General features: G+C 46.2%; 1 protein-coding gene across 1 annotated transcript in view; it reads left to right on the top strand.

The window, feature by feature from the left end:
• LOC102566949 (all-trans-retinol dehydrogenase [NAD(+)] ADH4) overlaps positions 1 to 18995 on the top strand; it is a 32907-nt gene extending 13912 nt beyond the window's left edge. The window contains exons 3-9 of the mRNA XM_014599929.2: positions 1333 to 1474; positions 2607 to 2694; positions 5398 to 5629; positions 7467 to 7727; positions 13413 to 13548; positions 16666 to 16804; positions 18675 to 18995. Of these exons, the coding sequence (XP_014455415.1) occupies positions 1333 to 1474; positions 2607 to 2694; positions 5398 to 5629; positions 7467 to 7727; positions 13413 to 13548; positions 16666 to 16804; positions 18675 to 18699 (1023 nt within the window). The 3' untranslated portion in view covers positions 18700 to 18995. The remainder of the gene's footprint in view (positions 1 to 1332; positions 1475 to 2606; positions 2695 to 5397; positions 5630 to 7466; positions 7728 to 13412; positions 13549 to 16665; positions 16805 to 18674) is intronic.
• Positions 18996 to 21848: the final 2853 nt, after the last annotated feature.

The raw sequence follows: 21848 nt of genomic DNA, 5'->3' as shown, positions 1-21848 counted from the left end.
TGTGGCCATAAAAAGACCTTCAGGCCTCTCCTATGCCCTGGCCTCACCTCATGACAGTTGAGAACTCCAGGCTCTCCCAGCTCTGGCAGTCTCTGCCATTGCCATGGTCCATTTCACCCTTCAGCCCCTCCTGAGCCCTGGCCCTGCACAGGGTGGTTGAGATTCCTAAAGTCAGCCCTCCAGCTGTCAGCCATCTTGTTTCTGTGGGTCCACCTTCTTAAGATCACAGCCTCTCTCTGGGCTCACCTGGAGCCCTCTATAGGTCTTCCCTAACACATCCCCTTCCTTTCCTGGACTCATCTGGACTCTTCAATACGCCCTCACACTCTTCCCCACTCATTGGGGTCACCCACACCCTTCACGAGGTCTCCCAAACATGCAGCCCCTCTCTCAAGGCTCACCTGGCCTCTAAATAGGCCCACAGACTCCCAGCCCCTCTCCCAGGTCTCAACTGGCTTCTCACTAGGCCCCTGTGCACTCATCCCCTCTCTCTCTCTGGGCTCATCCAGACTCTCAGCAGGCCCCAGGAGCTCAGCCCCCTTCTCAGGGCCCTGGATCCCCATGCTGGGTCTCCAGGAACCTCCTCCATCCCCTTAGTTCCTACGCGAACCTCCAGATGTCATTCTCCTTGCTGGCATTCAGGAGCAGCAGCCTTCCTGCTGGGTGATGTTCTTTTACCAGCTCCTAAGATGTTACTGCCAGCCCTACTCTCAGGATCTGGGCTTATACCCTGTCTACACCCAGCCCTCTTCTAATTAGATGACTCCCTTGATCCGGACTAGCCTCACCTGCCAGCCCATGGGTCAGCTGATTCTGCAATTAGCCCTGACCCCCACCCACCGGTGGCTCCTCAGGCTGCCTGACCTCTTAAAGCAGCAGGCACCCCAAGTGCTCTGCCACAGAAAGTTCTCAGGACACACCACCTATGCAAAACAGCCAGAGAGAGCCTGTGGGTCTACCCCCAGATATTCCTTAACTAACACCAAGATGCCTAAACCAGCAGTATTATAGAATAAAGTGCCTTAATTCAATTTTTCAGTTTTGCTTTAAAAAAAAATAGTGTGGTCATTTTGGGGTTTATGGTTCTCCATTTTGAATTAATACTTCTCCGTAAAAAGGGCATTAAAATAATTATCTTCTACTGCATGTGATGATGCAGAAACCAGAACACTAACAAAGTTCTAGTGACTGGTATTATCTGCAAATAGCCCCAAGTTCCCATCACACTCAGTGGTACAATGGTAACAGTAGCTCTCTAATCTGACTCAAGTCATTGTTGCAGTTCTCCATCATCAGCTGTCCTGTAAATGTGAAGGTGTCATTGCCTTGCAGATTGCTGCCACTGGGGTGTGCCACACTGATGCTCATGCTGTGAATCCTTGTTTTAAGGCGGGCCTTTTCCCAGTGATTTTGGGCCATGAAGGAGCAGGAATTGTGGAGAGCACTGGACCAGGAGTGACTAAGTTTAAGCCAGGTACAGAGATATTACACAGATATTTCAAGCCTTATTCTTCAGTCATAGAATCATAGAGAATTAGGGTTAGAAGGGACGTCAGGAGACCATATAGTCCAACCCCCTCTCACACACCAGTGTAATCCTGTTGAAAGCTAGAGCATATTATAATTAGACATTCTTCAGTGCTTAGGCAAGTAAAGAACTAGGGCCTGCATCTGAAATAAAGTAGTCATAATTACACCTCAGTATTTATGCACTGAGGGTGTAAAATGTGATGAGATACAGCAGGGGTGCTCAACCTCTGGTCTGCAGGCCAAATGTGGCCTGTGGAAGCATAACATCCAGCCCACAGGGCTCCCCCATGGGTTGGAAACTCGGCCGTGGGGAATGATGGAAGCTCCACACAGTTGGCTCTGGCCTCATTAGGACCATTGCCCACACAGCAAGATTAGGGCCGGGCCCAGTCCTCACACATCCATTCAGATCAGGCTGTTCCCCCACCCCCAACCATGCACAACCAGATTGAGTTTTCTCTGTGTCCTCCCCACCCATGTTCAGACCAGGACTGGGACCAGGCTGTTCTCCCTGTTTCTTCCCCCTGCCTCTGGATTGGGGCTGCCCCCCTCACACACACACACACACACACACACACAGACCAGAGCTACTCCACCATGTTCCTACCCCAGGCAGGCAGATAAAGGTTGGGCCTATCTGGCCCTCAGGGCAAAAAGGTTGAGCACCACTGAGATACATACAGCATTCTTCTTCTGAAAGTGTGTTATGCCACAAGACACAAAAACTAGCAACTTCATTTGACAAGTGCAATGACTGAATACTGATCCACAAATGAAATAAACACTAACTCCAATCTAGATAATCAGGCACTGTCAGCAACAAGTGATCTAAGAGCAAAACAGATGGCTTCACTGCCTCCCATTTGATGATCAGCTATTAATGTAACAGAGTCAAGCACTTATATTCCTCTCTGTGACCTTTATTTTTCACATGGTAATTAAGCATGCAGAGTCCTATGCAAGTTCAGTGTTTGAAAAATGTTTAAGACTGTATGACCATGAGACTCTGGGGGAAACTGCAATCTATTCTACAATATTTTTAAAGAAATGATTATGATTAAATCTGTTTTTCTTAGGTGACAAGGTTATCCCCCTGTACATGCCTCAGTGTGGCAACTGCAAATTCTGTTTGAGTCCTAAAACCAACCTTTGTGAAAGGATAAGGTAGGTACTGTAAATTAGTTACTTGTAGGGAGCAAGATTAGGTACAGCATGGGAAGGTGTGGGAGGGGTAGAACACTAAGCAACAGTAGCTGATGCTGTTACAGCTCCATGATTCCCAGTCTAGCTTCACAAGCTTGAGACAGACCATATGGAGGGTTCTGGCACAGCATCCCATTCCTCCAGCATGTCTCATCCTTCCCTGCTCCCAAGATGTCCTTTACACTGAAATGGGAAAGATAGTGCATAAGGCTCGGGACAGAAATTACACATAAACCGTTTTAAGTTATCAGAAACTGGTTTAAACCTGTAACAACAAAAATTCAGTACACATAAACCAGTTTCAAAATGGCCAAAACTGGTTTAAGATAAACCTGGTTGAATGCAGACTTAACTGATTGAGGTCAAACTGGTTTATGGAACTTCTGTCCCAGACCCCTTCCTGGTTTAAGTTAAATCAGTGTCCCCGAGCATCCCAGCATGCTTTTCAGCCCTGGGCTGGGCTGGGCTGTCTGCTTCAGAGAGCAGAGCTGGCACCACCCCTAGCCGGAGTGCTGTTATTGCTCTGGCTGGCTGAGAAGCGGGTGGGAGACTGCAGCCGGGGTCTGCCTGGCAGGGGCACAGCAGCATCCGACAGGCTTATTGAGAGGCCAGGTAAGCCCTGAGAGAGGGGATGAGTATTTGGGAAACCTCATGAATGGTCCGGGTGGACCCCAGTAAGTGGGGAAGAGTACAGGGCCTATTGAGCAGTCCTGGTGAGCCCAGAGAAAGAAGCTGTGTAGGAAGACCTATGGTAGACTGAGCCCAGAGAGGGAGACCCACAGGGACGAGAGGGCTGACAGCTGGAGGACTGACCCTGGGAATCTCAACTGGACTGTGCAGGGCTGGGGCCTGGGGGGAAGGGGCAAAGGGTGAAATAGACCATGACAGAGACTGCCAGAGCTGGGAGATCCTGGAGTTCTCAACTGGCCTGAGGCAGGGCCAGGGCCTAGGAGAGGCTGAAGGTCCTTGTGTGGCCATAGCCTAGAGGAAGGGGTCAAGGGGTATCAGCCCAGGATGAGGATGGCTGGTGCTAGGCCATCTGATGAGGAAGGATCAAGGAAAGGAAGCTGAGGGCTGGAGATGAAGAACTTGGATGGGAGGTGGAGCCAGGGCAAAGAGGCCCAGTGGTTAGCAGCCCAGGAGGAATGTTGGACATGTAGGGGGAGTCCAGGGAGGGAGGAGTAAGATCAGGTAGGCCTGAAAGCTGGTCCTTGGTAAGACCTGAAACTGCACTCTACTAGGGCTGGTTAGTGTGTTGGGGCTGCCTGTGGTAGGGCAGCCCCCATGAAATGCCACACATGGGCCACTCCAGCAAAAGGTGAGGATGGGGCACCAGAAAGCCTCAGCTCTCACTGCCTTGTGGGTTACCCTGTGCAAAGGAAAGGCTAAGGGAGCACACCCCGACAGAAAAGCACTTAGCAAAGAGACCAGGGCCACATGGGTACAGGGGACCAGCAAGGGGCAGAAGAATAGAGTACCAGACCAGATGGGTCCAAGGGTCTGGATAGTAAGGCCCAGAATGAAGCCTGAGGCATAGAGTGAGGCCCAGTGAGTATAGTGGGACCAGAAGGGTCCAGCATCCAAGTGAGGGCCCAGGAAATAGAGTATAGGACTGTATGGGTCTGAGGGCCTGTAGAAGGGCCAGGAAAGTGTAGAACTAAAAGGGTCTAGGACTGTAGAACTAAAAGTGTAGAACTGAAAGGGGCTGGCAGCCTGGAAAGGGGCTAGGAGAGAGACCAAGGGCCAGGTAGCCCAGGGAGTGGCTGTGTGAGACTGAGGGGACAGAAGGCCCAGAGAGGAGCCGGAGAAGAGACCAAGGGGTCTGGCAACCTGAGTGGGGTTGATAGAGAGACTGAGGGGTCTGGCATCCCAGGAAGGGGCTGTGCAGAGAGACAGAGAGGTCTGAGGGTCCAGAGTGGGGCTAAGAGAGTCCAAGGGGTCAGAAGGCCCAGAGAGGGGCTGCATCTGCAAATGGTAGAATATATGTAAGGATGCCATCTGCAAGGCATGGGGCATGGTAGATATGGAGCCATGCAATTGGCCCATAAGGGCGGAACCACAATCCAAGGCGGTCATGGTAATAAGACCAGGGCGGCCTCCCGCACTCCTTATAACAAGTACCACTAAGGGCGCATCCTAATAAGTGTGCATGTGCAGTTTGAGGCACTGCAAACTGCACACAGTGCATGTGTACCCATTCAATGCACTGCTAATTAGCAGCATAGTGGGGAAGGGTTTAACACAGGGAGAGCCTAGTGTCAAAAAAAACACCACTGAAAAAAGTGGTGCAGCACATGCTGCAGCATAATGCTCTGCCAAAAAGGGAACCTGACCAGCCAGGGCCATGCTCTGGCTACTAGCCAGGCACTGAGCAACTGGCTTGGCACCACTGCTGCCCTGGGAGGCTCCCAGGACCCTGGGTAAGGCTGCTGGGGCCAGCACAGGTGATGGCCCTAGTATCCCCTACCCCATTCAGGTCACTTTGCAGCACGCTGGAGCATGAGTGCAGGGGCATGACTGAGAACAAATAGCAGTGGCACAAATGCAGGAAATGAGTGCCCTTATAAGTGTGTAATTGTCAGGACTTTCCCTAAGGTAGCAAAGAGTATGGGAAGTCAGAGTAGAGAGATACTCAGTCTTGGCTCTTCTTTCTTCCCTACCTAGCAAAATTAAGACACCTATTTCTGATCAAGACCTGATGCCTGATGGTACCAGCAGGTTTACCTGCAAAGGGAAGCAAATTTACCACTTCATGGGGACTAGCACTTTCTCTGAATATACTGTTGTAGCAGAAACCTCTCTTGCCAAAATTGATGCTGCTGCTCCTCTGGATAAAGTCTGTCTAATAGGATGTGGATTTTCCACTGGTTACGGGGCTGCCATCAATACTGCCAAGGTAAGCTAATTAAGGCTGAATTCTTAATTATTTTAGTAACATGAACAATTGCACAGATTTAATTTCAGGAACACCTGTCCCACGTGACTATACTGAATTTAATGCATCTACTTGCATCAAAAATAAGAGCAGTTTTGGCCTGAAGGTACATTTTTAAAAGACTATTCCTTTATGGAGCATTAGACTTGTCCATTCCAGTACGTGTGAGATGGTATCATTATAATGTAAAATAGCTTAAAGAAGTAAAAACAAATCAATTTGTCAGCTATTATTAGGAGGAATTTTACAAAGTTTACATATGATTAATTTTTAAAGTATTTTACACAATTCCTTTTTTAAAAATAAAACTGTATTTGACTGTGTTCGTCTTACCTCGGTCCTGGGGAACCTCTTTGAAAAAATTATCCATCTGCGAGGGGCCAGCAGGGAAGATTATGCTCAGGGGCAACCAACATGGGTTCATTAGAGGCATATCCTTTCAGGCCAACCTGGTGGCCTTCTATGACCAGGTCACAAAATCCTTGGACGCAGTTGTTGTGTTGGATGTAGTCCTTCTGGACTTTAGGAAAGCCTTCGACACTGTCTCTCACCCCATTCTCATTAAAAAATTAGGCGACTGTGGTATTGATGCCTACGGAGTCAGGTGGGTCATAAATTAATTGGAGGGCCGCACCCAGAGAGGGGTGGTGGACAGGTCATTTTCGACCTGGAGGATGTAGGCAGTGCGGTTCCCCGGGGCTCGGTCATCAGGCCCGCACTGTTCAACATCTTCATCAGCAACTCAGACGAGGGGGTGAAAAGCACCTTGTTCAAATTCGCAGATGACACTAAGATGTGGGGAGAAGTGGGCATGCTAGAGGAGAGGAACAGGTTGCAACTAGATCTGGACAAGTTACAGGGGTGGGCAGATGAGAACAGGATGGGTTTCAATACTGACAAGTGCAAGGTACTGTACCTGGGGAGGAAGAACCAAAAGCATACCTACAGGCTGGGGAACTCCCTTCTTGTCAGCACACAGACAGAAAAGGATCTTGGAGTCATTATTGATTCCTAGATGAACATGGGCCACCAATGTAAGGACGCGATCAGGAAAGCTAACCGCACCTTGTCATGCATCCACAGATGCATCATGAGCAGGTCCAAGGAGGTGATCCCTCTATGCGACACTGGTCAGGCCACAGTTGGAGTACTGTGTCCAGTTCTGGGCACCGCACTTCAGGAGGGATGTGGCCAGCATCGAGAGGGCCCAGAGGAGGGCCACTCGCATGTTCAGGGGGCAGCAAGGCAGGCCCTACAAGGGGACGCTACAGGACCTGAACTTGTTCAGTCTCCACAAGAGAAGGCTGAGAGGAAATCTGGTGGCCGTTTACAAACTGGCCAAGGGAGACCAGCAGGCAATGGGAGAGTCCCTGTTCCCCCGAGCACTACTGGGAGTAACAAAGAATAACGGCCATAAGTTGACTGAGAGTAGATTCAGGCTAGATATCAGGAGGCACTAGTTCACAGTCAGGGTGGCTAGGATCTGGAATCAACTTCTAAGGGAAGTGGTGCTCGCTCCTACCCTGGGGGTCTTCAAAAGGAGGCTAGATAATCACCTAGCCAGGGTCGTTTGACCCCAGCATTCTTTTCTTCCCATGGCAGGAGGTTGGACTTGATGATCTGCTCAGGTCCCTTCCAACCCTACCAACTATGAAACTGACTGTTTTCATATAATCACAGTTCCTATGCATTTACTATGGTTTACTGATGCAGGCCTGAGAACAGAGACCTATGTTCAGGAAGTCCTCTTTATTTCCAGATTTCCAAAACCACTTACTAACCTTTCTTGTTACTTTAGGTAGAACCTGGTTCTATTTGTGTCGTCTTTGGCTTAGGAGGAGTTGGCCTTTCAGCTGTCATGGGCTGCAAAGCTGCTGGAGCTTCCAGGATTTTGGGGATTGACATCAACAGTAATAAATTTGCACTGGCAAAAGAGTTAGGAGCCACTGACTGCCTGAATCCTCAGGATTTCAAGAAACCCATCCAGGAGGTTATAACTGAACTGACTAATGGTGGTGTGGATTTTGCCATTGAGTGCATCGGCAATATTGATGTGATGGTATGTATACTACTGAATGATCTGCCCTCTAATACAGAGGTGAGAAATGCTATATGAGAGTTTAAAACATAAATAATTGAACACATTAAGATTGGTGTTTTTTATTTTAAAAACCTAATAATTCATTAGAGTTAATACTCCCAAATATCATATTCTTGGCGGACTGGCCAAGTTTGCCGAAGACACTAAACTTTGGGGCAAAGCATCCACACCAGAAGACAGGCGGGTGATCCAGGCTGACCTGGACAGGTTCAGCAAGTGGGCAGACGAGAATCTGATGGTGATCAATGCCGATAAATGCAAGGTTCTCCACCTTGGGAAGAAAAACCACAGCATCCTTATAGGCTCGGCAGTGCTACGTTGGCTAGCACTATGGAAGAAAGAGACTTGAGGGTCATCATTGACCACAAGATGAACATGAGCCTGCAATGCGATGCTGCAGCTAGTAAAGCGACGAAAACGCTGGCTTGCATCCATAGATGCTTCTCAAGCAAATCCCGGGACATCATTCTCCCCTTGTACTCGGCCTTAGTGAGGCCGCAGCTGGAGTACTGTGTCCAGTTTTGGGCTCCACAATTCAAAAAGGATGTGGAGAAGCTTGAGAGAGTCCAGAGAAGAGCCACGTGCATGATCAGAGGTCAGGGAAGCAGACCCTATGATGACAGGCTGAGAGCCATGGGGCTCTTTAGCCTGGAAAAGCGCAGGCTCAGGGGTGATCTGATGGCCACCTATAAGTTTATCAGGGGTGACCACCAGTATCTGGGGGAACGTTTGTTCACCAGAGCGCCCCAAGGGACAACGACTAGGTAGAACGGTCATAAACTACTACAAGACCGTTTCAGGCTGGACATAAGGAAGAATTTCTTTACTGTCCGAGCCCCCAAGGTCTGGAACAGCCTGCCACCGGAGGTGGTTCAAGCGCCTACATTGAACACCTTCAAGAGCAAACTGGATGCTTATCTTGCTGGGGTCCTATGACCCCAGCTGACTTCCTACCCTTTGGGCAGGGGGCTGGACTCGATGATCTTCCGAGGTCCCTTCCAGCCCTAATGTCTATGAAATCTATGAAATAAAGAGTGACCGTCATTGGAAGGAGTTTAATATTGTGTACTCCCAGCAGGTCATCCTAACGTGGCATAGTCTTGACAAAGGACTTAAGAATAAAATTGACAACGTGTGTCAAGTATCCAGGGTGTAGCTGTATTGGTCTAGACCAGGGGTGGGCAAAATATGGTCTTCAGGCCAAATCCAGCCTGCCAGACCATTCTATCCAGCCTGCAGGGCCCCTAAAAAGTTTAGAAAATTAATATTCATCTGCCCCTGGCTCCTGTCAAAGATGACAGGGGCAGTAGGACCCAGGGGAAGCCCCAGCAGGCTCCTGCAGGGCCCTGGCCCCACCGCGCTCCCCAGCCAGAAGCCCTTGCTCAGCAGGGGCTTCTGGCCTGGAATCATAGGGCTGTTTGTGGCTGCACCTGTGCAGGAAACTCAGGTAAGATGTAGCGGGGGAAGGGGGAGGCAGGGGAGGACCATGGAGATTTCCCCAGTCCTCGGGGCTGGGCCAGGTCCTGCTGAGCCCCACAGTCTAGCCATGCATCTGGGAGCTGGCAGGGGGGTGGGAAAGTGGTGGCAGGGGCAGGGGGACTGGAAGCAAGTGGGAGCACGGGGTCTGTGGTGGTGTCCCAGGCCCAACGCTGATGGGGCCCAGAGTGGGGTGGTAGGAGTGCAGGGTGTGGGCTGGCAGGGGTCTATGGAGACGAGCTGGGCTGCACCAGCAGCCCCACCATACAGGCAGGAAGCAGCGCACATCCCTGACCCTGCACTTGCCTGTGGGGAACGAGCTGGTACTCAGCACAGGGGAAAAGTGCCCCCCCCCCACCGCCAGCGCTTCCTGCTACAGCCACTTGCAGCCTGTGTGGGGCTGTCCTGCCTCTCTGCCGCATCACCGCCGCCCCATGGGGCAGCGGTGGCAATGGAGAGCAGGCACAGGCAGCCCCGCACAGGCTCTGAGCTGCTGCAGCACAGGGTGCTGGCCATGACGGGTGGGGGCTGCTTTTCTCCCGCGCTGAGCACCAGCTTGTTCCCCAGAAGCTGCTGCTTGGCATCAGGCAGTGTTTGCCCCAGCCGCCTGCCTGGAGCCTGCACTGTGCTAGGTTGTGGTGCAGCGGTGAAGCAGCTGGTCAGTGCAGTACTTCCACTCCCCCCCGCCACTTTCCACACTTTCCTGCCCACCCACTCTGCACTACATGACTTCCATACCCACACACACACATCCACCCATCCGCACAAACCCTCATATGCAATCAGTCCTGCATATACACCACAAATGCCCACAAACCAGGGCAAAAATATCTTTAAATTAAATTAAAATATATTATTATGGATGTTTGATTTTTAGTGTGTAATTTGGTTTTTTTCCTCCTAAGATGACTAACCCTCTTCCCCAAAGGAGTACTTCCAGGGGCAAGGGGAGGGACTTCCAGTGGCAAAGGTCAGAAGTTATGGGTAGGACTTCCAGTCCCAAGATGGCAACCAGGGGGCAGGGCATGTGTCAAGGGGTGCAGCTACCCATGCAGCCCTCAACTGCTTGACAAAACTCGGTAAGTGGCCCTCCACCTGAAATAATTGCACACCCCTGGTCTAGAGGAAAAAGCAATCGGGACTCGCAGTAGAGATGTTATCTTTTATTAGATCAAGAAGATTTTTGCAAAAAAACATTTTTTAATTGCAAGCTTTTGTGTACAAACACCCTTCATCAGGCATTGGAGAAAAGATTGTAAAAGTTCTGCTAGGTAGAAATGATAGTTCATATTTCATAGGATTTCACAGAGGAATCAATAGATGGAAAACTCCTCTGGGCAGTCAATCCATAGCTGGTATGGAAGTCTCTCAACCTCTTGTGAGGTTCTGTGATGATGCAAATTACCTTGAAACAAAGGCAGGAGCAAGATCTCAGGTTTCAGTTGGTCACAGTTGATTTCTGCTTAGGAAAATATGAATATTTCATTTAAAAAATCAGCTAAAATTCAGTATCTTCCATGTATAGGCTACAACCTAGATACCTGACACATGGAAGATTTTTTAAAATGAAATCTTCATATTTTCCCAAGCAGCAAACAGTGACCACCTGAAACCTGAGCTCTTGCTCCTGCCTTTGTTCCAAGGTAATTTGCATCATCACAGAACAACCTCACAAGAGAGGAAAGACTCCATACCAGCTATGAACTGACTGCCCAGAGGAGTTTTCTATCTAATGACTCCTCTGTGAAATCCTATGAAATATGAACTTTCATTTCTACCTAGGAGAACTTTTACAATCTTTTCTCCCATGCCTGATGAAGGGTGTTTGTACCCGAAAGCTTGCAATTAAAGATTATTTTTTTGCAAAAATCTTGTTGGTCTAATAAAAGATATCATCTCTGCTATGAGCCCTGATTAAATTGACAACATTACATTTGTGTGCTTCATAGTGGCTCCAAGGAGGCTATTAGGAAAGATGCCTTCCCAGGCTGTAACTCCCTAAGGTGTTATAGCAAAATGTTTCAGGGAACTCACCAGACATTTTTTTAACAGAGAAGAAGCACCCTGTCCTCCTTGGAACTACCTTCTTAGGATGGTCTTCATAGTCAAGATTCCCTTCTTTCAAATCAGGAGTACAAGGAGCTACATTTTACATGGCCACTTCAAAGCTTTGTTCAGGAGTGAAATCTAGTAATATGCCTTCACTTGGCTATTGCAATAGATCCAAAGGAAAAGGCAATCTTAACTTTTCCTGCTTGATGCCAAGTTATAAGCACTTCCTGTAGCCCAGTATGTGAAGGGGAAGCATATAAGCAAGCTGTTGCATATCTATACAAGAGGATTTCCATTATAGTTTTCCTTTCTCACTAACTGCTTTAAGCATGGGTGACTGGTGCCTCTGATACTGGGGGGGCACCAGCACCCAATCGCTGACCAGGGAGTCCCCAGCAGCCAATTGCTGCCACCGGTGAAAGTGCCAGCAGCAAACCAGAAGTGCTGCTGGAGCTTCTGTCAGTGCCCCCACAATCTCGGGGGGGGGCACTGGTCTGCCGATTGTTGACCGCCTGCTGTATTGGCAGGGGGGAAGAGGGGGTGGGAGGGACAGGGATGGTAAGCGGCAACTGCCCACAGATGCCACCAGCAGCGGTGGCCAATCTCAGGGGGTGCACATGCACCTGCGTGTACCCCCTATGCATCACCACTGGCTTTAAGCAATGAGCCTCTCAACAGGCCATAGACCCATAAAGTTCAGTTCCCATACACACTACAATTCAGCCTGACTGTTCTTGTCACTTTTCAGTGTTATACCCAGAACTGTGCATCCAAAGCTATTCCAGAGAAATTTTTGGAATGGCATAATTCATATGGTAACACTTCACAAGCCAGAAATCTTCAAAAATAAAGTTACTAAATGATTAGATTTTTTTTTCCTTGGGAATTCCCAACTTCTTCTGCCCTACTTAAGCCTGTGCAAAACTGTGGCAAGTACTCCGTAGATTTGTAACATGCATACTTCCTGAATCGCAACAAGGTTTGGAATTCATGATTTAATAGCTCATAGGATACCCTCTATAAATCTAATTATTGTTATATTAAGCATCTATGTTTACAACCATATGCTTGATGGTCCAAATCCTGGTTCTGTTCAAGCCAAAGAAAGTTTTACCACAGACTTTAATGAGATCCAGATTGACCTTCAATACAAATGAAATAAGACTGGGCAATGAAAGCAAGCTTAACTTCTATGAAATATCATAAAATTTAAGACAGCTGGTCATGATATTTGCCAGGTAAGACTAAGTGCAGTACTAACATTGTTAGGATAGGTGTTGTGCAACCTGTGTCCATAATCACATTAAGTAAACTTAAATATTACACTTCAGCAAATACTATGTTTTGGAAAATTCTCAGATCCCCTTTTTGTTGAGCGGAATTGCAATGGTGAGAGAGAGGTGGACTTCTTCTGTCTTTTCTTTAATAGCACTTCAATCACACGGTCAATTTTCAATATGGCTTAACATTTCTTCCTAATGTTTGTCTCTCTATCAGTTAGCCAATTTGTGTGTGACAGTACTTTACTTCTCACCTCTCGCATCACAGTCCTTACTCAAGCTACCACAGAGGTCCAGATTTTAACAGAGTAAGACTTGAGTTAGTTACCATGGCACAAATAAAGAGAAGAGCCACCCGTATGATCAGATACTTGCATGGCAAGCCATACAAGGAAAGGCTGAGGGACCTGGGACTCATCAGCCTAAAAAAGAGAAGGCTGAGAGGGGACTTGGTGGCAGCTTACTGCTACATCAGGGGAGTACATTAAGGGCTTGGCAAGCAACTGTTCACCAGAGCACCCTTGGAGAAATCCAGGAGTAATGGCCACAAACTCCTGGAAGACTATTTCAGGCTCAACATTAGGAAAAACTTCTTCACAGTTAGGGTGTCCAGACTGTGGAATAAGCTCCCTCCAGAGGTGGTGCAATCACCTACCGAGGAAATCTTCAAGAGGAGACTGGACGGTCACCTTGCTGGGGACACCTGACCCCAGTTGTCTTTCCTGCTTGGTGCAGGGGGCTGGACCCGATGATCTTCCGAGGTCCCTTCCCGCCTTGCAATCTATGAATCTATGAAAAATCATCCTGTTAATTTTCATTTGTTTTTTTTTTTCAGAAAGCTGCCACTGAATGCACCTCAGTGGGATGGGGGAGTTGCACACTTGTTGGAGTGCCTGCAGGTGGAGAATCAGTCCCTGTTTCTCCAATGAAGCTGATAATGGGACGGAAAATAAATGCCACTTTCTTTGGAGGTCAGTTTTCCCACATAGCCATCAATGTGAAAGAGGAAGGGTACTGGAAGGATAGGCTTCTATTTGAAGTCAACCATGGCATGGCTGTATTTCCCCAAATGCTTGTTTTTTAAAACAAACACATATCAGGTTGGCCAGCCATTTCAAAAGTTAAGCCACAGTTGTACAACCTCATCCTCTTTTCAAAACTGCATGCTTGGGAGTTTTATTGGAAAAAATCATAGAGGGGGGTGGGGTTGGGGGGGAGGGCGGTATTTGGTTGGTTTGTTTTTTGGGAGCTGTTTTCGGAGGGTGAAGGAAGAGAAGTCTGGAAGTCAAATATATATAATGTATATCTGCCAAAACCATATTATGATGCCTGGTGTAAGGGAAAGTACCTAAGGCAGTGAGGACAGACAGTAAGTGATTAGGTGGTCAGGTGGCTGAGGATTTGCCACCCCAATCTCTGCCCAAGAAAAAAAATATTTCCATACATAAAAAGATGAAACCATGAGTTGGATCCAATGAAAGATTTTGGTGCCTGCATAACAGGTGCTGCGATGCCTATTATGTGCTTGGCCCTCTGAGTTTTGGGTTCCACTGAGTTAGGCACCTGACTCAGGGATGAAAATTATGTGCTTACAAGCACCAAAAAGGTAGGTGCCTCTCCGATATGTGGCAGTGGTGTCATCTACTTATTGTGTAATGGCCTAGAATGGGGGTCAGCAACCTATCAGAAACAGTGGGCTGAATTAATACAGATTGGTCCTAAAGAAGGACAGAAGCAGAAACAGTTGCCTAGATTTCTCCAGTAATATAGGAGAAATGACACTTTCTTTAATTAAGATTCCCACAAGCTAGAATTTGGGGCCAAAAAATTGCAAAGCTCCAAATGGATTCAGTCCTGGGTCCAAATTTTTGCATCACTGACCCAGGAGGGTGCATCAAGGTCCAGTGGCTTTAGTACTGTGTTGTTGTGCAATAGCGGTAGCTATATTTGTTCTCAGATTATGCAATGGAAATTGGGTTTGGGACATAAATTAGATAAATCCCTGAGGATCCATATCCTAAACCCTTCTTGTTGGTTGCCCTCAAACACCAAGATGCACAAGGTTCAACAACTGTTTAAGTGCAGGAGGAAAAGTTTTACTTATTCTCTATTGAAACAGTTGAATTTGTAGGCTTAGGTCCAAAATGTGACGAGATTCAGCAGCCTGAGTGCTAATGCTCCAGGATGCGTTGGTACCTGGATTTGCTGTATCAAAGTGACTAGATGTGTACTAGAATGACTAGTTCTTTATTTTAATGGCAGAATTTAGGAAGCTGGGCCAAAAATGAAAAATGAACAAGATAAAGCAGGGTCCTCCATACTGGGGGAATCATGCACCCAGACACTACCATGGGCCTGTTGAGCAGTAGTTGGCAGTTAAGCAGCATATACATTTCGAGGGAGGCCCCATTCTTGTGGATTCTAAATAAGCCACTGAACACTCTCCTCTATGCCTTTCCCACCCAAAAGCTTGCTTTGAGCAAGTTCCAGAACAGTGTCAGTACAGCTTCATAATATTGATGGATTGCAAGTAGTGTGCCTTCCATCCTCTTCCGCCACTGTGAGGAGCCCTACTTATTTGGACAGTGACTGACGCATTAGCTTTTTAAACCTTGTATCTGTTTGTTATGCAGTGTTGAGAGGAAAGGAGGGCCTGACTCCTGACAAATTTAAGCAGCTAGATGGCCAAAGCAAGCCATAATTGGCCTAGGGGCAAGGGAAGTAAAAGTAAGAGAACAAAGGTTGGGGGAATCTCTCTTGTACCCCATCTTTCAGGGATCATGCACTGTCTGTGAGCCTCTTGCCTTACCAATACTGTTGTAATGCAGCACCTACTGCTGTGGTTCAGTAGCAGAATCCTTATCTGACATGCAAAAGGCCTGGGTTCAAATACTAGTTGTGCATATAACTGCAGCCATCGAGGCACCAAACATCCAGACTTGGTCTGTCTTGGTTGTCTGAAGGGGGGCTGGAAGATCTGGGCAACCTCTGCTCTTGCCTAGACATGTCTTAAAGGCACTAGTGACCTCTCGCACATGCACCATGATCTAGAAGTCTCAATGGTCGCTACTTGTAGCACAGCACTTTAGAAATGTAAGTGACAAGCATGGGCTAGCAAGATCCCAACTCCCAGCGCTGCAGCCAGGGCTGCACTTGAAGGACCTGCTCACTCCAGAGGAAGCTAGAGTCAAAACAGAAGGAGCACCACCCACTACTCTATGCCCAGGGGTATCCCCCAAAAGTGGGTGCAGACCATGAAGCAGAGAGGAGCAGCCTAACTGGGATCACCACCGTACCTAGGTTCCTGGTGGCTCTGGGCAGCCCCCTCCCCTTCACCAGAGATAGCAATAGTAATAATTGGACAATGGAAAAAAAATATTATTTTTGGGCCCCCTTTCTGTCCAGGCCCTGGGCAGCTACTCAGTTCACCCATACCTGTGTCTGGCCCTGATTACAATCCTCACCCCCTGCAGGGCAATCTACTCTTCTGTTCCATTTTCTCCCCAGCAGCCAGGGACCTGATGCTGATTTTGAAGCCATGTCAAATCATTCCAGCCAGTTGGCACCAGAACCCAGAAGCTCCTGTGGCAGAGCTTGAGGAGTGGAGCTGGGCTGTGGCAGTGCTTCCCCCATCTCCCTTAACCCTGCCCCACAGTGGCTTATTTCCTCCTGGGCATAAAGGAGACCCCACCTAAGGCTGGAAAACAGATTAGCCCCTGCCCATCCCTCTGTCCTCCTACAACTCCCAGGCAGGCAGCAGTGTGCTTGGTAGGCCAGATAAAATCTCTTCTTGAGTGGGATGCAGTCAGTAGAACATAAGTTACTGACCCCTGGTCCAGTGGTTGAGCACTTGCTCAAGAAGTGGAAAAACTGGATTCTAGTCCCTTGTGCCCTGAGGACGTTCAAACCCACATCTTCCACTTCCCAAGACAGTGCAGTAACCACTGGGCTAGAGAAACAGGGGAGAGAAATTAAACAAACCTATAAAAATTATGTATTTTGGCAAGCGTCTAGTGCTGAAACAAAACTATCTTTCCTATTATATAAGCTCAGTCTGTTTAATTTGGTGTATTATGGTCTTGCCGCAGGGTGGAAGAGTGTAGAGTGTGTACCCAAGCTGGTGGCTGATTATATGGCAAAGAAATTCAGTTTGGATGCCTTGGTGACATACACATTGCCCTTTGACAAACTCAATGAAGCTTTTGACCTCATGCATGAAGGAAAGAGGTACGTTTTCTAGCAACTATGTTGGCCTCACCCTGTAAATTGTGGGGGAGGTGGGTGCATATGCTTCCATAGAGGAATGCTATGGTAAATGTCTGAAAATATCTGCCATCTGGTACAACCTAGCCTATACCAAAAGCAGAAAAAAAAATCTTCCCACTATTTCTGTGACATTCTCCCTTTATGTGATCTGTAGGAGAGGTAATTTAGCAAAGAGTACCTCCCCATCCAATGCACAAAAATATTCTCAAATCTTCCTGTAGCAAGATGATGGTTTTAACAGGGGCCCTAAAAAGTCATTGCAACAATCTCTCTAAAATGTAGCACTTCAGGCTCCCAACCCAAGAGAACCATGTGTCTGACATGGGCAACAGCTGCTGGTGGTGGGAATGCCAAAGGCTTTAAAACAGGTGTGACAAACTGAAATGAGCTGGTGAGCCGGATCCATACAAAGGGACTTCTACCAGGCCAGGCAACCCACATCTGGATTTGGCCTGCAGGGCTTCTTACTGTGGCTGCCAGAACTGCTGTGTCAGCAGAGCCTATACCCTGGGGTTTATAACAGTGGCTGCAAGAGCTGCTGTATTGGCAGCTACACCACCATTCAACCCCTATTGCCTTCTGCCACCACAGCAATCAAAAACAATAAATTTGGTGGTAGCATTAGCCCCTTGGGCCAGGGTAGATAAAAATAAACCTTTTAAAGTAAAAAAAAAAACCCAAAAACCCAGGTTTTTATTTAAATCATATTCAGATGCTTTTTAAAAAATAAATAAATAAACCTATATGAAGATAGCATTAATTTAAGCTCAAAGATCTGATCATGAAATAGGGATCATAACTTCTAATTATATACTATTTGAGAAAATATATTCATGTAATTTTTTAGAAAAGTGTTATAAATAGGTCACAACAGGCCATGGACTATATTAGGGGTCCAATTTCATGGGGTTCCCAGAGGCTCCTCTATAGATTAGTAAAGAATTAAAGAAAAGCACTCTACCCAACGGTACTCAGTGCTCAGTCTAGAAGATCCCCTTAAGCACCACTGATGCTTAGTTTCAGTTCGCAAACTGTGGATTTGTGTCTCCAGAGATAACATCCTTGTTAACAGCAGTATTGGAGATGAGAGATAACAGATCAGGTTACCTACACATCAGCCCTATCATCTCTGAAAGTTTGTGTACACAGAGTCAAGCCCTAAACTCTCTCAAAGTGCAAAGTTTCAAGAAGTTAAATGAATAGAGGATTGCTTGGGGTGGAGTAGATCTGGGCAAGGAGGAGGAGTCTGGAAATAAAATGCAAAGAAGGAGGGGCAGTAGACACGAGAGAGAAGCACTTTGAACAGAATATTCTAGAAGTCTTGAGGGATAAATTTCTGAGAATAGCTTCTTCATTGATTTGAGATCTACTGAGGGAATGGTATGATACAAAGGAAAACCTATCATGGTAGCAGGCTTGCCAGGCTGTAAAAGAGACCCTGTTTGGGAATATTTTAATGAAGGCTATATTAAACAACAAGAATGCACTTTTTATAGAAAACAATGATTAAAACAAGGCTTCCTGACCAGTGATTTAAATCATGATTTAAATCAAAACCACCCTGCCCCTGGGTGCTGGCCCCACCAACACAGAGGGTCCAGCAACTGCAGCGTTGGGGTTTCAGTGAGAGTGGCATTAACTCCTTCACTGGTGGCAACTGCATCAGAAAGCTTCTGAGATATTTGACATCCCTGTTTTAAACCTCAGGAGCTCCCTAAAGATAAAATGGTTCACATTATCCATACGCAGATGCTATGCATAAATGTTAAGTAGGTAAAAAAATTCAGAAATAAGCATCTAAATGATTGCATTATTTATATTCTGTTTGTAGCATCCGAACTGTCCTGGTTTTCTAAGAACTCAGCTTAAATTTTTGAAGACTTTCATCAGAACTCAAGCATTAACCTCAGCCTGACTCACTGTTTAATGATTCAATATTCCTTCCATTATATACAGTAAATGACAAGATGGAATTATTAGTAACTACAAATCATAATAGACAGAAGCTATAATGACAAAGCTAAGTGCTTTGCAAAGATATGCATGTCCTTTTCAGGGTTGTATAAAGGTGATACTAATACTAATACTTTTGTACATTATTTTTAATTGTTTTGGTTCCTAATTTTGTGATAAATAAATTATATAGAATGTGTTTCCCAGTTTTTATGCTAAGCATTTTTATTTCATTATATTTGTATGGCATTGTCACACAGGGTTCTGTAGGAAAGTTAAGGTGAAACATCTAAGCACATCCCATTCTGAACTTTCTGATCCTCCCACACTTGGAGCACAATCCTCCCCAACTAGTCTATATTCTCTGCTCCACATCAAGACCCAGCCATGAACAGACTCAGCTGGTCCCAGATCAAGTCAATTTTGTTATGCAAAATGGCGCTCCACTTCGGTGTTATCCCAGTAGCCAGAACTGCTGCATCCCAATCATATGGAGATCAGGTCCTAACACAATCACCATATGGCCAGTAGAGCTGCCCTGACAGCCAAGGAGTGCTGCGTCCCAGCCATATGGAGATCAGGGTCAGAACCCAATCTCCACATGGCCAGGAGAGCTGCCCTGACAGCCAAGAATGCTGCATCCCAGCCACATGGAGATCAGGGAAGGTCTCAATCCCCACATGGCTGGGAGAGCCATCCCTGCTTGGTGGAGACTCTGCCTTTCAGTCACGTGGGTACTGGGAAAAACTCAGTTTGATAAAACAGGTGTTCTCATTGCAAAACTGAACTCACCTTGACAATGAAGCACTCATGCTGAAGCATCAAGATCTGTCTCAAGGACTGGGCTGTTTTTCAAGTGAACATACAATATGTAAACATAAGTACATTCCTCCATTTACATATTCATGTCAAAGGGTACCACTGAAAAACGATTGCATCTAAGATTTTATGTAGTCCACATAGATGAAGGAAAGATGGTTCAGTGAAGTCAAAAGGGATAAACATAATACCCAAAGAGTTCAGGCACATTGATAGCTGCTCATGACTTGGACAGTTCACAACCAGATGACTATTTGCTATCCTGGGCCCTGTAGAAAACGAGAGCAACAAGTACACTGAGATAAGTGTACTGGTAGAACTAGTAAAGTTTTCCTGCCTAAATGAGCCCAAAATGTAATAGACAGGGAAAAGAACAAAACTTCTTTTGATACATTGTTAAACAGTATCTATGATTCCAAGACTGCAAATACCATCATCATGCTAGTGACTAATCCCACTGAATTATTCAATTTGTACTGAATTATTCAGTCACTAAATTATTCAGTTCACAATTAAGCATATGTAAATGTTCTTGAAGGACTGGAGCCAAAAAGTTTACATATTAACATTACACAACACTCTTGGGTCAGAGACCAAGCCGACTTGAGTAGGGTGCAGGGCCTGGGGCAAGTCAGCCCAAGCAGGGCCCCACCCCAATCCTGCGTGCCCCAGACCCGTAGAAGCTGCTGCTACCATCAGCAGTGGCAGCGGTGGTGGCAGCAGTGGGGGGTAGCAAGCAACCAGATGCAAAGGTGGTGGCGGCAGTGCAGAGATGCTGCAGATGCTCTGCCCAGCTCTGCAGGACCCCCCAAAGCCCTGATTTGCGCCCCCCCTAGAGACAGCTGTCAGAAGCAATATCTTTTTTTAGACCAACTAAATAGTAGCAAAAAAAAATTCTCTTTGCAAGCTTTCAGGTACATACACCCTTCTTCAGGCTGAGGAGAGTCCAAAGATTGTAAAAGTCCTGCTAGATAGAAATTTCATTTTGCACAGAGAGGTAGAGGGTGGACGTTTATTCCCCCGGGTAACTCAGAGTCCTTTTGTGAACGTGTTGCTCTGTGATGTGCAGATTAGGCTGGCTGTTTCTTAGAAGTGTCCCATGTCAAACAGGGAGGTAAAAAATCTTTCTTGGTTAGCAATGAAGTTTACATTTCCAAATAGCTAAAATATGGTATCTTCCATACAAGAACTTCCACCCTCTACCTCTCCTGTGCAAAACGAAGTTTCTTTTCTACAGGAGTAGTTTTACAATCTTTGAAATCTCCTCACCCTAAAGAAGAGCGTATATATCTGAAAGCTTACAAAAAAAGAATTTTTTTCCCTACTATTTAGTTGGTCTAAAAAAAGATATCACCTCGGACCCAAGAGCTTTATTTATGTCTATTTCTCAGACCAACACAGCTACAACATAGATCCCTGATACATTAACATTACACCTTTATAAGTATACCAATTCTAACAACCTTGTATATTCTTGTATATTATACAACATTGTATATTCTTGCTGACTTTTGCAAAAGTAACTGAATCAAACCATCTTTGTTTCACTTAACCCTATATTATAAAGGTAATACCTACCTAAATACATTGGTAGATGAAAATTAATATTATTGGTACAAATTAACACCATCCTTAGACAATTTAAACTTGTATTAAAAAAACACTTTTAAGAACTGCTAATGATACGATATTCTAATTAAACATTTGACAAGCAAGTTAAAATTGTAAGAAGTTGTTATAATGCCACCTAGTGCTCATTTTATTTTATTTTTCTCTGTACTGATTTCTTACTGTTCAATATTCTTAAGGCAGAGTAGTTATTTGACTTTTGCATATTGCAAACACCTGGCAATAAGTTTCTAGCAGACTTATCTGAATGCCACCATTTCCATGCTATAGTTAAAAATGATGTCTGGAAATAAAATGTAAAAGTGATGTCTAAAAAGCCTGACCTCACATAGAAGTCAGTAATCCTAACTTCTTGTGATTTACAGACAACAGCTGCAAGATAAGTGAAAAAATTCTACAATTCTTACTTTCTGATCCAAGAGGAGTTTTGTTAACATTTAATCCCTTGAAGTTGCTCTTATAGTTGATCATTGTGACCAGCAAGGGCTGGGGTAGCATTGGTGCATGGATGATAGACCAGAGGTTGCAAATTTAAGGCCACAGCAGATGCGCTCACGGCATGGCCATGTCAGATTCCAACAAATTTGTGAATTTTGCTAAATAC

Source organism: Alligator mississippiensis, chromosome 2 (assembly GCF_030867095.1).
Source record: "Alligator mississippiensis isolate rAllMis1 chromosome 2, rAllMis1, whole genome shotgun sequence".
Taxonomy (NCBI): Eukaryota; Metazoa; Chordata; order Crocodylia; family Alligatoridae; genus Alligator; species Alligator mississippiensis.
The sequence above is the reverse complement of the archived record's forward strand: the minus strand, read 5'-3'. Positions and strand labels throughout refer to the sequence as shown.